Raw genomic sequence first — 15,850 nt, 5'->3', positions numbered from 1 at the left:
CTACGGTAAGAACATATCTCAGTATGTAAAAACGGTGGCCTATTCCTTTAAGACTAAAATCAACAAAACTCCACAGAAATGTGATGAAAAAACCAAAACACCCCCCAAAAAACTACGAAAGCAAACAAAAAAGTGGAGACAGAAAAGTTACTATCTGTTTTGTCGGTCTTAGCCTTCAAATGAGGCGTTACACTGACCTATAGGCTGTAAGCTCCAGTCGAGAAGCTTTTAGGTTTGGGAAAATGTGCTCTGTTAAGGCGGGGGTTAAGAAGGCTCATTCATATGTCACAAGATGCAAGAACTTCGTGGTCTTGCACCCTGAGCTGCAGAACAAAATGAAGTCACTTTTGCCATGGAACTGTTGTCAGTTACAAAACGTTTCCATGGCTACAAGGTCTAAGTCCAATAATATCTCCGAATTTAGACATGTAGAAACAACAATATGATTGCTCTCGGAGTCCCAATGTTTTCCAAAAGTTTGTAAAGGTGCTTTTGGGAAATGGATCCAACTCGCAAAAAAGCAGCAAACCCAAGCAAAAAAAATATCTCAGGGCATATTGCTTTGAAAACATGTAATATTCTGTCCTGGAAATCAAAGCATTGCCACACAAGGAAAAAGTCGTGCAAAAAAAGCAACTCCGCTACTTTTACAGTTCGTAAACAGTTCCTACTTTGCCAGAACCAGGTTGTCTTTCGCATCTTTTTCTTTCTAACCCATTAATCGTGTGTGCCTTGTGCTTCCCCAGGGTGAATGTTGGGTGCGGTCCTGCGGAGGAGAGGGTCTTGCTGACGGGCCTGCACGCTGTAGCGGATATCTACTGTGAGAACTGCAAGACCACCCTGGGCTGGAAATACGTAAGTCGTCCCGTCGCGTTTGATTCACACAGGCATCAGCCAAGGTTGGGGCGGGATTAAATCTGAGGTTATAGCACGCTGTAATTTTATTTTCCTCCTAATTATATTTGGCCGAGGCAGCGGGACATGGAGCTTAGCAGGAGACATGGAAGTTCTGCCCGAAGTGTATGGCGCAGTTCATCAGAATCTGAGGGAATAAAAGGCTGTTTCATTATTGTGTTCGCCGCAAAGTAAAGGTTTTATGAGCTCCTTTCAGTGTAAGTGGATTACCTACTGTAAGTGGGGATGGCATTTTATGCTTTTGGAAATGCTGACTGGAGCACGGGATGAAAGCTCTTTGCCAACAACAGGAAAACATTTGAGGCTGTAAATAAACTCTAAACAAATATTTCTCATATCGTGAGGGGGATAAAGGGGAGAGTGAGAGCCGTGCCCATGTGGATCGATTGTTTGGAGAAGCGAAACTACAGAGACGAAACCCGGCACCGCTGTAAAATGTGCAGTAGATGTGTATATAATTACATTTTTCAATAAAGTGAGAAATAAGGCGAGACGCTGCCTTATAATAGAATAGGACAAATCTAATCTAGATGTTTAAAAGTTTCCATTGTGGCTGCTGAGATAAATATAAGGAAGAATGTGTAGAGTTTGGGAGAAAATGTTATGACCTCACTGTTACCATGGACTCCACCATGTTTGTGGGCACTAGCAAACTAACATTAGCCAAAAATAATATGAAAAGAGGAGAAAAAGCTCTGTTCGATGCTAGTGTGGCACGGTAGCACAACGGTTAGCTCTCGTGCTTCACAGCGAGAAGGTCCCGGGTTCGATTCCCACCTTTCTGTGTGGAGTTTGCATGTGTTATCTTATCTTATTTCATCTTTGAATAAACCTTAAAGCAGCACTAAGTAGCGTGTTTACCTTAATAAATCCTTTTCATTGTCCCTGTGGGGGTAATACAAGTGTTTATGGGATGATTGGAGGGTCTTTCATCTCCCCCTGGTGTCTCTGGCCAGAAAGCCTCAATTGCAACTTGACTGCCACCGGACCGGAGCCACCAATACACACTAATAGAATCACGAAGAAGAAGAAGAAGAAGCTAACAGGCTAACGGGCAAAGCTAACTGTGGGCTAGCGCCACTTAAACAGTATTTATAGCCAAGTTTGAGTGAAAAAAATGATGTACAATATCCCTCTCTCCCTTCTCCTTTACTGTCAGAGTAGTATTTATTCTCATGGACAATTAATAGTTAAAAAATCGCAACATGCTACGACACCTGCAGTTGCGCTTATGGCCTCTAGGGGCAAGAGTTGCTTAGTACTGCTTTAAATAAACTTAAATATGACATTGTTTTATCGAGGCTGAAAGCTCAATCCATTTGGCTAGAAGTTTGATATAGACAAATAATTCAAAATAGTGTTAAGCACACATGAAAGCTTGGCGTTTGTAGGCGATAATTAAAGCACAGATGTCCCTAGACTTTACATGTTGTAAGACCTACAACCCCTAATAAGATTAAAACACTGGCATAATTCACTTTGCAACATCCAAAGTGCTGTTTATTCAACTGTCCATGCTCTGCCTTGAAGACAACTAAAACAAACTAAAGCGCTGATGGACAAATCACTTGAAAGCGCTCGGTCACTGTCGCCTGCAGCGTAGCAACTATAAAGGCACCAAGTCTCCCAAAATGTCTGAAGAGCAGCTCCACATGACTCACAGTTACAAAATATTGACGTCAGCGCCAACGTTTATAGGTCACAGCTCAGTCAGAGTTAAGAATAACCTGTGAAAATGAAGAGGCCTTTTGATTATTTATCATGAGGTGAGGTGATGTGGAAATGTAAATCCTCAAAGTAATCCGGTCGTACTTTGCTTTACAGCGCAGTAATAACATGGAAATTGCTTAGTAAATAGGGATTATAATGCATTTTCCAGCATCCGTAGAAATGAACGGTCTCAGAAAATGTCTTGACCTGCCACATTGTGTTTTGTCTCAGCCGGGGCTCATGCCGTCAAGTTTGATCGTTACGCAACAGAGCTTCAACCCATTTTCGTCGTGTCACGTCCTTCACTTTCCCAGGGCAGTCCGATTTTACAGTCAAACCATGGGGGAAACTTCAAGTGATGCTTTCCTGGTACTTCCTGTTTTGTAACAGGTCAAATGTCCGTCCAGCTCTTCCGCACATAAGACTTGACGCTTTGTTTACCAAAGAAAGCAAGTACATTGGACGACTGAGCAAACGTAATGCTATTTATGACACAACACTTAAGCACCGGATATTAAGTTAATGTTTATGAAAAAGGCCTGTATGTTGGGCTTGCATTCACCTCTTCTTACCAACCGCCTTAACCGAGCGCATTTTCTCCAGTCCGGCTTTACCCAAATCTAAAAGCTTCTCGAGAGCTTATAGACTATAAATTCATTTCCAATGACATCACACATAGTTCTGGCAGCCATTTTGAATACTAAAGTAACATTATGCAGTACTACAACATGTAACAATATCTCTACTCAGGATGAAAATGAAAGACACTGGCATTTTTATGTACTCGTAATCATTGCTCAAGAAGAAAACAGTTAAAACACGGCTCCACATGTTTATGTGATATAACCAGCAAATCTGGCACAGATGTAGCAGCTCTGTCTGTGGAGCTACAGCAGGATTTACTAAAGATCTGCTTCACTCCTCAGACTAAATTAACACATCAGAGAGGAAACAAAAAACCTTTCTCTGATTTTTACAGTTTGTCATGTCGACATAGTCTCAGTCTGAGTCAGTGTTGCTCAAGACGTTAGCATGCTACCGGTTAGCAATGGTCATCAATCAACTGTCAATGGCTTCAACACGATAAACGGCTCACATCTATGAACACTGAGGAAATACTACAGTAACAGCAACAGCTCTCACATGTCATGTATCCAAGGCTAGATGTTTGGAGTGTGATTCAGGTCTTTCTCTTGTAGAGGTCAGAGCTGAGCTGTTGAAGCTAAATGCTAACCGGTAGCATGCTAGCGTCTTAAACACCGACTCACTGATTTCTTCACATAAACGTGAGCTCTGGGGCCGTGTTTTTACTGTTATCTTCTTGAGCAATAATCCTGAGTAGAGATATTGTTTCATGTTGTAGTACTGCATAATTCTACTTATAACAACAAAAGTCACATGACTGAAAGGCATGCATAGGCCAGTGTGATGCCTCATTTGAAAGCTAAGACTTTACTAAACTCATCGTGAAACCCTTTTTGTTGCGCTCTTGCCCATTTGTCGTTAATGCGTTTTTGTTGCTGTTTTATTATGTTATTGTTGCTTTTCCGGCACGTTTTTGTCGCTCTTTTGTTGAGTTTTCATCCTTGTTTTTGTCGCTATTTTGAAGCTTTTTTCAAGAAGCTTTTGGGTAATGCCAAAGTCGGTTCAGGTGAAGGGTTAAGAGGTTCATATGTTCCAAGCCATATAATGATTTCACTTGCTGCAACTTTCAATATTTTTAACACTTGGAGTTGTATTTTACTTTTAGTACAGTTTTATGATGGAAATAGCATCGTAGCTAACGGAAAACATGCAGTACATTTTGCAGCCCTGTTTCCATATTGCTCCCACAAAAATGCCAGCCATTTTTCCTGGTGATTACTGTGTTGGTACTGCGTCTGTGTAAGTGCCAAGAAGTGGAAAGGCTGGTGTCTGTCCTGTTTCCATGAGCAGTTACTGTGTTATTACACTCGTTACTATTTTTGTCTTATCATATTTTTAAAATAGGGTTGGGGTTAGGGTTACCAAGCTGTGGTTAGAAACGAAACGCTGGTTTTGATTTTCTGTTGAGTGATTTCTCAACTACTGCACATCAAAATATAGTCTGCCCAGGCCCAGAATAGGTCCCTCACAGATGTTTATTTTCTTCTGTAATTTTCTAAATAAGATGGACGTTAAGTTTGCCCAATGTGAGAAAAAATGCAAATGTTTTTTAACGGTAATTGCACTATTTTACTGAAACAGTTCAACTAAGGCCAAATGTAGACAAAAATTTGTTTTTTCATCAAATTGGGGATAAATCAAGACCAAACCAAGGCTGACATGTAGGTAAATGGGGAAAATTATGATTAAAATGAAACTTTGGCACATTTTCAAGGTAACCATGCATGTTTGTTTTGGGTGGTGTTGGCAAAACCTGTAAATTTGCGACTCATTGTGGGTGTGAGATATGGATGTTCACTTGTTATTGCGATAACTTGCCATATATTATACAGCTTTAATGGACACTCAAGCAGAGGAGCAGAAAATTGGGATGCGCCTCAATTCGATTTCGGTCCTAGAAAAACAAAAAACAAAATTAGAAAGGAGTTACAGGCCAAGCTCATACAGTATCTGCAATCACTTAAATCCCTGTTTGTGAAGACTGTTGTGGCTTCTTCCGTGATGCGTGTTTTTGTCGAGGAACACGTGCCGCCAACATGTGGGCCAGGTGGAAATTTGAGTTCCCGTGTTGCATCGTCCACACGTGTGCGACGTCTCCATTTATCAGTCGAGCTGAGCATGTGCAGCTGTCAGCGCGGAGGTTCGAGAGTTATTCCCCTCAGGACCAACACACAGTCGCCGTGTTGTTCCCCTCACGGAAAAGGCCTCATTGACAAACATCCACGATTATTTGCCTAAAGAACCTGCACTTCGCGTTATGTCGGCTCACTTTAGCACTGGCTCTCATGTTTTTAACTATGAATGTGTTTGTGACAGGGCAGGGGTCTTCAGATTCTTGAGGCTGCGACCTTATGAGCACACAAACAACATTACGCCCCACTGTTAATGTAATCGCTGCTTTGGATCATTTCAAGCAGCAAAACATTTAACCTCCTGGTCTTAACCCCCACTTTAACCAGTTCGGCTTTACCCAAATATGAAAGCTTCTCGGCTGGAGCTTTAAGCCTAGACCAATGCAACACCTCATTTGAAAAACGATTATGGCACATTCTCATCACTTTTGTCGTATTTTTGACGCTTTTTCTTGTGCTTTTCTTGTTGCTTTTCCATCACTTTTTTAGTCGCTTTTTTGTTGCATCTTTATTCTTGCTTACTCTTTTTTTTTTTTTCCAAGAAGCTTTTATTCTTGGGTAAAACCGAACAGGAGAAAATGTGCTCAATTAAGGCAGGGGTTAAGAGCCTAAAAAAAATTGTTTAATCATAGTATTTTAAGTAGTTTACTTTGATATTTGTCCTTAAAGTCACAATTTCGGCCCCTTTTCAATTAAAAATCATATTCAGTACATTGTCAGAAAGTACATTGTCTTGCCCCTCACTTTGGGAATCTCTGGAGTATGGTATCAAGAATTAAATATATTTAAATTTCAATCAACATTTATTTATGAAGCCCTTTACAACACTCAAGGCTGGTTCTTTACCAAAAATAGGTCTAAAATTAACAAAACTATGCTTTGCGATATGGCTATAGCGGGAACAATAATTGGGCGATTTATTCTCATAATCTTAATCGAGTTATAAATTAATCTTATGTTGCTTATGTCGACATGGTTTTAAGCGTTGACAGGTCTTTACAGCTCATTGTTTGGAGGTCGGACTATTTCTGTCATATTATATTTTTAAAATAGAGTTGGGTTAGGGTTACCATGCTGTGGTTAGAAATGAAACGCTGGTTTTGATTTTCTGTTGAGTGATCTCTCACCTACTGCACATCAAAATATAGTCTGTCCAGGCCCAGAATAGGTGTAAACTGACAGAGGAGAAATGGGACAAAGTGAGTTGCCCTTTGATAAGAAACTATTGGATGGAAAAAAGACAAATCCTCCTTTTACTTTTGAAACCTTTTATTTGGGGAAAATAAAGTTAAATAAGAATATAAAATAAGAATATAAAATGTTGAATATTATGCGATTGGCAGTGGGAAAGGGAGTAAATCAGGGGTAGGCAACATCAGGCCCGGGGGCCAAAACCGGCCCTCCATCATCAAACTCTGGCCCTTGAGATGATTTTGAGAAATATTATGACCCAAATCAGAGATCAAATGCCTGTTAAAGTACTCTGGAAATGTGAAAAATACTGTCAATTCCTTAAAATGTAGCAGAGCACCCTTTTAGGCCATAATCCTAAAAGAATAATCATCTAAAGGAAGAAATTACTTAAATCTACTTGAATTAAGAGATTAAATCTAAATTTTGGAGTAGATTTGGTCAGGCATTAGAGCAGATAAAACCTATTCTTGCCAAAGGAACAAGCACGTTTTGTTCAAGTTTTTCTTAATTCAGATTATTTTGTATTATTTCAAGTGATAAATAAACAATTTTTACAGTAAAAGCTAATTTGCCTGATTTCCAGTGGGATATCTATTTGTTCGATTGGCATTTATTCAAGCGATTTTAAGTAATTTATCTAATTTAAGATGAACATTTTCCCGGTGTATATGATGTACAACACTGGCATATGTAGAAAGTGATGATGATGAATTGGAAGGTCCGGCCCTTGGTCTTTTGACGATGAAGAAAACCGGTGTACCCCTGGTGTAAATGGATCAAGTGCCAAAAAAGGAAACAATAAATAAATGGCGCTGGAGTGGAAAAGATGAATTTGTTGTTCAAGCTGAGGGTTATGTTGAAACGTAAACGTAAAATCTTAAGTGAAAATGGAGCCTGATCTATAGCAAAAAACACATCAATGTAAAATAAAAAAGGTCTTCGTAAGCAAAATCACTGTGTCCTTATGAAGCCGTGTGAAAACCTGGCAAAGGCGCTCGATTCTGTTTGCTCTATTTCTGTCCGGACCCCACTCGGCAAAGCGGTCACATGCCCCCGGACACCAGATAGCGCTTCATGGACGTCTGCCATTGACATCAGCTGTTTTTGTGCAGTGGTCAGAGTCCCGCGGAGAGGCCTGACCCACTGCACTCCTACACCGAGAAATCTGATAATGTGCTCGCCGGAGTTCACGCTAAAAATGGGGGCAGACGCTCTCGGGAAAAAGGAGCGTTTTTGTGCCGGCTTTTCAGCAAAATTACCGGCGTTTTTTACAAGACCCAGCATCACCCGAAGCAGTTCTTCAATAACAGTCCTCGTCCCTGAATGACATAACAATCACTTTGCCCTTGCTCATCAAACTGCAGTTTAGAGATCGTTTTAGCGACGATCATGCCTTTCCCGTTTGACATGATTCTCTTAGCTTTCTTTTTCATTTTGCTGTGTAATTTTCTTGTGCAAGGAGGTATTAACTATCAACTTTCCAAGCAATGATGAAAACTAGATTCTCTTCTATTGAGACAGATCATTGACTCATGAATCCAGGCCCAGATTTGGCTCGATCAGACGCCTAACAAGTTAAAACAAGGCATTTTCTCAAATTACATGCACACATGACTCATCAACAGGAATGACCATATCTGAAATACAGTGCACAGTGATAACGTTCAGAGGAGGCAGTGCCAGTGATTAGATATTCATTGAATTACTAGAGGAAGGTTGAGAAAATAAAGCAATGATAGTGAGTGTGCCAAGAAGGATATTTGTGTAAACAGGAATGATTTAAACAAGCCCGTACATACAGCTTCCTTTTTCCAACATGACTAACTAAAACAGTTACTCTGTGTTTGTACGAAGAACACTTTGTCATTTTCTCCCGGTTTATCCAGAGTGGTTTTGGAGGCAGCAGTCTGAGCAGACCAGAGATGCCCAGACTTCCCCATCCACGCACACTTCTTGCCAGGGGGATCCTGAAGTGTCCCCAGGTCAGCTGAGAGACGTAATCCCTATGTAGTTGTTAAGCTTAAGATGGTTAAGGTGTTATGTTGTGGTGAAGAAGGAGCCGAGTTAAAAGGTGTTGATTTACTGGTCAATCTGTGTTCCGACTCTTATCTATTTGGGTCATGCAGGGTGGCTGAGTGCACCCTCAGTCACCCGGTAGGAGCTCGGAGAAGAGCTGCTGCTCCTCCACATCGAGAGGAGCCGGCTCAGGATCCCCCCCTGGCCGCCTCCCTCGGGAGGTGTTCGGGCGGGCACGTCCATTGGGAGGGGCGTCCTCTCAATACATTTATTCACCTAAATGTTTGCAAATGCCTCTACAGTGGGAGACAGTGGCTCACTTTGTAGAGTGGGTCTGAGGTTGATGGTTCAGGCTCCTGCAGCTGAAAACTGCTGTTGTGTGTTGGAAGTGTCTTGCCGAAGAACGCAATGAAAGCCTACCTTGCCTCCAGTGTATGACTGAATGTTTCTTGACATAAAAGCGCTTTGAGTGTCCAGTGCCCAGAACAGCTCTATATAAATTTCCATTTTAAGTATCAATCGTTAGCTACAATTGTGGCCTCACACAGGCCTGTGTTTCTCCAACACAGTAATCAAATATGACTCATCAAGCTTGTAGCTGTGTAGAAATGTAGAAAACCTTACACAAAGTAAACTCATTAGTGTTTTTTCTCCCCCAATGACATGAAAAATGTGTATTTCACACAGTGACACATTGTCTCTTGGAAGTAAACAAAGACATTGATCGCAGATTGATCGCAGAGCTGCATGATACAACAAAGCTTGCAAAGTTCTTGAATACTGCTACAACAGTATTGTGATATTTTACTAAATCAGTTCAACAGTGCTGTGTAAATCTTGAGATGTGGATATCGCGTCACTTTTATTCTGTGATGATTTGGTGATATGTTGTGCAGCCCGAGAGCAGTTTGTGAGAACATACAAAGACTCACGTGTTTAAAGTACTGTAGTTGGCTTTATCTGTGTATCTGTCTCTCAGATCGGTTTGCCAGTCACTCACTCTTGTCCGGGGGTGTTCTGGTTTGCATGCGAGTTGGGGAATTAGCACGTGTTGCTGCCTGCAGATTTCAAACATCACCTTTTCAGCTGGCTGCGTGCGAGGCTGTAAAACCTACAGGGCTTTTCATTCTGGCACAACCTCCCCAATTCCAAAGTCACCGCTGCTAACGCGATGTTACAAGGACTTCAATCTGACTTTCCGCCGGCTCGTGTCGTCAGCGGCGGTTAACGACGGACTCTTTTTAGTTATATAAGCAGCTTCCACAGAGCGTCCCGGGCCACTGAGTCGAGGCTTTTTTTAATGTGTGGTTGATGAGTCGACGATTGCGTTTGACGTTTTGTAAAAGCTTTCCACTAGGGGCTGCATGATTGTTGGAAAATATCTAATTGAAATTTTAAGGAGAAGTATTGTGAGTTGCCATTTCAAATATGTAATGGAGCAGATTTATTTTATTTATATGTAAAAAAAAAAAAAAACTATGCTGAATGTTTTCTTTTTTCTGAACAGTCATGAAAGTACAAATGATTTAAAGTTTGCCTCGATTACGGAGAGGTTTCACACCTGCCCCCTGCTGGCCAGCCCTCACACCTGCGCAAGCAAACTGAGCCGCGCGGCCTGATGAAATCATCACACAGCGCTGTGAAATGCGAAAATAATCCCAGCGCCATGAAATAATGCAAAATAATAATCATAATAATTGAAATCGTTTTGGGTTTTTTTCCGATTTTGCTAATTTTGCTATCATTTAGTGTAATAATCGAAATTGTAATCGAATTTTAATTAATTGCACAGCCCTACACCAGCCCCCATAAAGAAAAAGTGTTGTTTTGCTGCACTACATGGAAATACTACATCTCTTGCGCTGGCAGCAGTTTGTTTGTCGAGGTCTGCCTGTTTCAAACATAATATTGCTGTAGCAGGTGTGGCCAAGCTTTCATCGAGGGATGCATATAGAACTGTGTACAAAGCGGAGGGGCCACAAACGGGTGATCATGGCAGCGAATTGTGACCCTACTCCACACCTTTGTTTGGGCTTAGAAATGTTTTGAAATCTGGCTCCCTCCTCCTTTAAAGGTCTTATAAAGGTCGTGATAAGTCAAACGTCAAATGTATTATGGCAATTTGGGGACCGCATGTTGACCCCTCGTAATAGTTTGGGCACTACGGAGATAGGATGTGTTATTGTTGTTGTTATGTACTTAATGACATACTTATACACTGCTTAAAGGGGAGGTATTATGCAAAAACCTTTAAGAGCTTTTGCCATGTAACAAAGTTGCTCTCTTATCTAAAACATTCTTGCTGTGTTTCGAGCTGCTAATGCATCTTCCAGCGCTCCTAGCATTTTCTCCAGTGGCTATTCTTAGCATCGCAGTGACAGCTCCCAAAAAACACCTCCTGTCCCCAAAACGCTCCCTCTGAGGTCCTGTGCATCCAGGAGACGATTTCCTCGCCTTTCAAACTCTAAGATTAATCCTTTCTTCTTAGAATGAAAACTCTCACTATAGTAGTCGCACCGAGCATTGTCATTTTGTTTTCATTTTATTGAAACAGCCACGCAGCAAAGAGGAGGGGGGAAAGTGGGTGGGGCTTATTTTAGCTCACTCAGAGGAACTTCTGTTTTAGATTTTAGACAAATTGTAAGATCGTGATAAAATTGGCTTTGACAAAATTACCAAATACTATTCGATACCGATACTTGAACGATACTTTTTTTCGATACCTATATTCAATTATTTGTTATACAAAACCATAAAACATATTAATAATGTTAATTTATTTCTTTTCCTTCCATTTCTTTTGCATTTGTATCGTTTGTTTGAGGTGAAACAACCAAGAAACTTCCTTTCACGGCAAAAGGGCGGAAAAAACACTTGCCAAGTTTTTCCAATTCCCCCCCCATGTTTAACCAATTTTCCCACTTTTTTCCCCCCGAACTTGAATATAAAGGTTTTATATTTGTTTTTGAAACCTGCTTTCGACTTTGATACCAATAGTACCTAAAGGCTCATTCATACTTCACAAGACGCAAGAACTTCTTGTTCTTGCACCCTGAGCTAGCTACAAAACGTTTCCAAGGCAAACGTGCCTTCATTTTACTTCGTAACGTTCATTGTGTCTACTCGTGTTACAGCATCACTTTTTGGGTTCATTTTGACACTATAGGGTTAGAGATGTTGAAATCTTTTGCGTTAAAAAGGAAAAACACGCACATCCAATCTTAATAGTGTGCAGGACCAAAGTCGACTATGAAGATGAAAAAGAGAAAAGTCCGCACAACTAAGTAGCTCCCAGAAAAAGTGTTTATTACTTACACCACATGTAATAATATGTTGAAATCTTTTACCTTTACATGTTTCAGCCGCCAACTGCAGGCCGTCATCAGAAGCATCACCGGCGTGCGCTGATGTGTCACTTATCGGTTGTTCTTCCGAGGCGTGACCAGCCTGACGGTCCCAACAGGTCCGACAGACTGATCACGCCCCCTGTCACCCTGAATCCGGGCGACAGGGGGCGTAATCATTGGAGGAGGGTGTCCCAGGTGTGGGACAGGAGGAACGCTCCCTCGTCACAGTTGATGGTGTCGGTGCTCCATTTCCTGATTTCTATAGCTTCAGGAAAGAATCAGGAGACGTAGCACAGACACCATCAACTATTTCTAACCCTAGTGTCAAAAATGAACACAAAAAGTGATACTATGACTTCATTTTGTTCTGCAGCTCAGGGTGCAAGAACAAGAAGTTCTTGCGTCTTGTGAAGTGTGAATGAGCCTTAAACCTTTTTTACCAGACTGGTGTCGTGTAACAGTACCTTGCCCCACCAAATACCCACAAAAGCACTATACCCACTCTTTAAGCATTTTGAACTGCACTCTTCTAATAAACTTGCCTTGCTTACAAAGTTATACTGCTTGAATAATTGCAGTCTTTGTGCTTTTCCTCCTTTCATACTGTATATTTGATTCTGATTCTTCTGCCAGCCCTCCTAACCCCCCTCTCTGTCTCTCTGCCCCACAGGAACACGCCTTCGAGAGCAGTCAGAAATACAAAGAGGGCAAGTTCATCATCGAGCTGGCCCACATGATCAAGGACAACGGCTGGGACTGATGCCCGGGGAGCGCACGGACCTTTTACGCACGCATCGGACCGAGGGGACGGCTACATAGATACTTTACACGAGAAAAAAAACTAAAGGGGGAGGGTCACGGGGCGGGGGTACATGTGTGGCGGGTTAGTGTGTGACTTTGGTTTGGCTGATTTACCATTAACCTCCGTAACTCTCTGCCCATTCCCCTCCCCTTTGTCGACCACACCTCTGGATGTACACACTCGAGTAACGGCAAAAACGAAAAACCACGCAGACATCCCAGCTTGAGAGACTTGGCGCAACTAAACGAATGTAGCAGCAACAACAACAAAAACAAGGGGACGATGCTGGGGTACAGCGTGCGGTGCTCTTTGTGGGGAATGGGGGTTTTTAACTGACAGGTTTCAGTTGTAGAGTATCGGGACGGGGCTTGTGCTCGTCCCTGCCGTGTATGGGATGACCAAAGGGTGATTAGTTCAAAAATCCAGCTGATGGGGAGGGAGGGAGGGGGCGTGTGCCTGCTGGGCCACTCACGGAGGCCTGGCGCTCGAAGAGGGCGGGGCTTGGCACGGGCGACAAGAGGGCAGGAGGGTGGATTTCAAAACATGGCGGCCCCGGGCGGCTTGATCTGCGTGTCCCCGTTAAGCTTAGACGACGGCTCCCTCGTCCAGCTCAGATGTTGTGGCTTCTTGCAGGGCGGGGGGAAGGAAGGGGGTTAGTGAAAGAGATATTTCAGCGATCTGCAGCAGAGGAGCAGCAGGTGTAAGGCGACCCCGGGCATCACAAGCTGCATGTCGGCTGTCTGCGTTGTGTTACTTAAGCAGGTAGAATTACACAACAGGAGCGTGTGTCTCAGGTGAACGGTGCTGTCAGCGTCTTTGTGCAGCGAGCGAGCAAAGGTGTGAACAGCTTCGGGGGTGGGGGGGGGGGCGGGGGGGGGATCAGTCCGTACGTTTACATGCAGGGTGACGCATTCAAATGATTTCCTATGACTAAAACTGTAATATAAACTGTCTATAATCACGATGACACGGCTCGATAATGTGATTGCTTGTTGCCTTTTGTATAAGCGACCTATGTTTACAATAAAACACTCTGAGCTTAGTCCAGACCCAGATTGTGGTGCAAATTAATGTACAGAATCGTTCATAGCCTCGCAGCATGAAGTCATACGTATAGGTTTTGGGTAAAAGGAACAATTCAAAGAGAGGTGAAACATCCTCAACTTGGAAAGTTTTTTGGTTTTCAATACATTTTCTAATTGGCTGTGGACATACTTTAGCCAATGATACCGAGTAGATTAAACAAAAATCTTAATTCTGGCCAAAAAGTGACTTAGGTAAAAAGGGCGGCTGACGATATGTGAAGAACAAATAAGGGATAGCAAAATCAGTACTTGGTCTCAAATGTAGGTACAATAAGCTGTTCCAGTTTAAAATGCAGTAATCAGTTTTGCAGAAGGCAAAACCCTTGTCTACTAAATGTTGGATAGATGATATTTATAAATGAATAGAGTGCTGGCGCTCCAAATAAAAAGGCTTCTCTTCTATTTTTTGACAAAGACTACATACTGTTAATAGACATCACACGTTTTGCAGCGCAGACTGGAGGCACACGGTAAACTGATCCTCTCACGTGCAAAGTGAGTAATCCAGTAAGAAGGCAGAGTCTGACCAAGCTCATGCATGTAAACGTACTGGATAACAACAGCTAATAATCAAGCTAAAGTAATTCTGGTGGAGATTGCATTTATCATAACAGAAAAAAACATAGCGGCTCTTTCAGTCTGGGATGACTGCACTGACCAGCTGCAAATACCACATCCACAAAACCTACTGGGCAACACTCAGAGCAATGTAGTTTAATTGTACTTTTGGGTTTTATTTGTTTTCTTTTCTTGATGCTGGACACTCGGTAGTAGTAGACTCACGGGATAATGTTGTGGTGTGGTGAAATTCACATCATTGTTTCTGGTATACAACGTGCATGCACAGGCTCAAAATGGTATGGGCTGTATTTTCCTGATCATACTTAACATTTGGTGTGTTTTCGGTGTGCTGTTCATGTCAGTGAGCCACAGACTGTCTTGGTTGGAGCAGCGGGTTCCCCTTGCAGCAGCACAAAAGCATCCCAATTTGACTACTCCTGCTTTTCTTTGTGTCTCCTGACGTTGTGAACATTGCTCTCTAGACGTTGCCCTGTATTTATTGAGTCTGGTTCTGAGCTTACCACTGAGACTTGCTTTCTCTATCTAACTGCTAAGGCTGAGATTTAGCTCCAGCACAACCAAAGAACCCACCCGACAACCATAAATTGACCAAACAAAAGCTCTCTTTTTGCTTGGGCAAAGTGTTGCAAACCAAGGGGGTGTGTGTATAGCTGAAAGCCAAGGTTGTGGATAGCCTTTCTTTTGTGAGTATATATATAATGCATTATGATTTTGTAAACAACAGATCTTAATATATGAATATATTCTATTTACTGTATTCACCATGAGAATTACTGTTCTCGTCGACCTCTGTGTTACAGATTGTAAATAGTGTTACTGTATTGTGTTTATTATGATCCACATGATGATGAATGAATATGATTTGGGTCATGTCATGCTTTCTCTCCGGTTTCCCACATCGGCTGTACAATAACGACTTTTTTACTGAAAATGTTTTAATGTATTTTGTAAAGGAGGATGCTGATGCTGACTATATATCATTGGATCTTCATCTAATAAAAGGCACCTTGGTATCCGAACTGAAGTATTCTTTTTATGCTCTCAACAACAAGACGGTTTACCCTCTGTGGGAAATGTCAGGAGGTTTTGGACATTACCGTACCAACTCTGTTTATAAAGCACTTTAAAAACTCAACTCAAGTGCCGTACACAAATCGTAAAACAAGAGCAGAAAGTAAAACAGCCCTAATACAAGATACAAAGGCTTAGGCGGAGAAATAGGACAACAAGACAAATCAGTGATGCAATTTTAACCTAATGCCAAATCAATCAAAGTCTCTCATAAATTATCAATGAGGATGACATTAAATGAATCTGAAAAACAGTCTAGACGTTGTTAATGTGGTGAACGACTGGAATGTGGTGAGTTTTAATGGAATAACTATAGAGGCGCATTTCCATCAACCAACACTCCAGTGTGTC

General features: G+C 41.9%; 1 protein-coding gene across 1 annotated transcript in view; it reads left to right on the top strand.

Annotated features, from left to right (window-relative positions):
- The window catches only part of ypel2b (yippee-like 2b), a 33,741-nt gene extending 20,551 nt beyond the window's left edge, over positions 1-13,190 (top strand). Inside the window, exons 4-5 of the mRNA XM_079575268.1 lie at positions 747-855; positions 12,630-13,190. Coding sequence (XP_079431394.1) covers positions 747-855; positions 12,630-12,719 — 199 coding nt within the window. The 3' untranslated portion in view covers positions 12,720-13,190. The remainder of the gene's footprint in view (positions 1-746; positions 856-12,629) is intronic.
- The last annotated feature ends 2,660 nt before the right edge of the window (positions 13,191-15,850 follow it).

This window comes from Gobius niger, assembly GCF_951799975.1.
Source record: "Gobius niger genome assembly, chromosome: 1".
NCBI classification, from domain to species: domain Eukaryota; kingdom Metazoa; phylum Chordata; class Actinopteri; order Gobiiformes; family Gobiidae; genus Gobius; species Gobius niger.
Note: the sequence above shows the minus strand (reverse complement) of the source record. Positions and strands in the feature narration are given on the sequence as shown.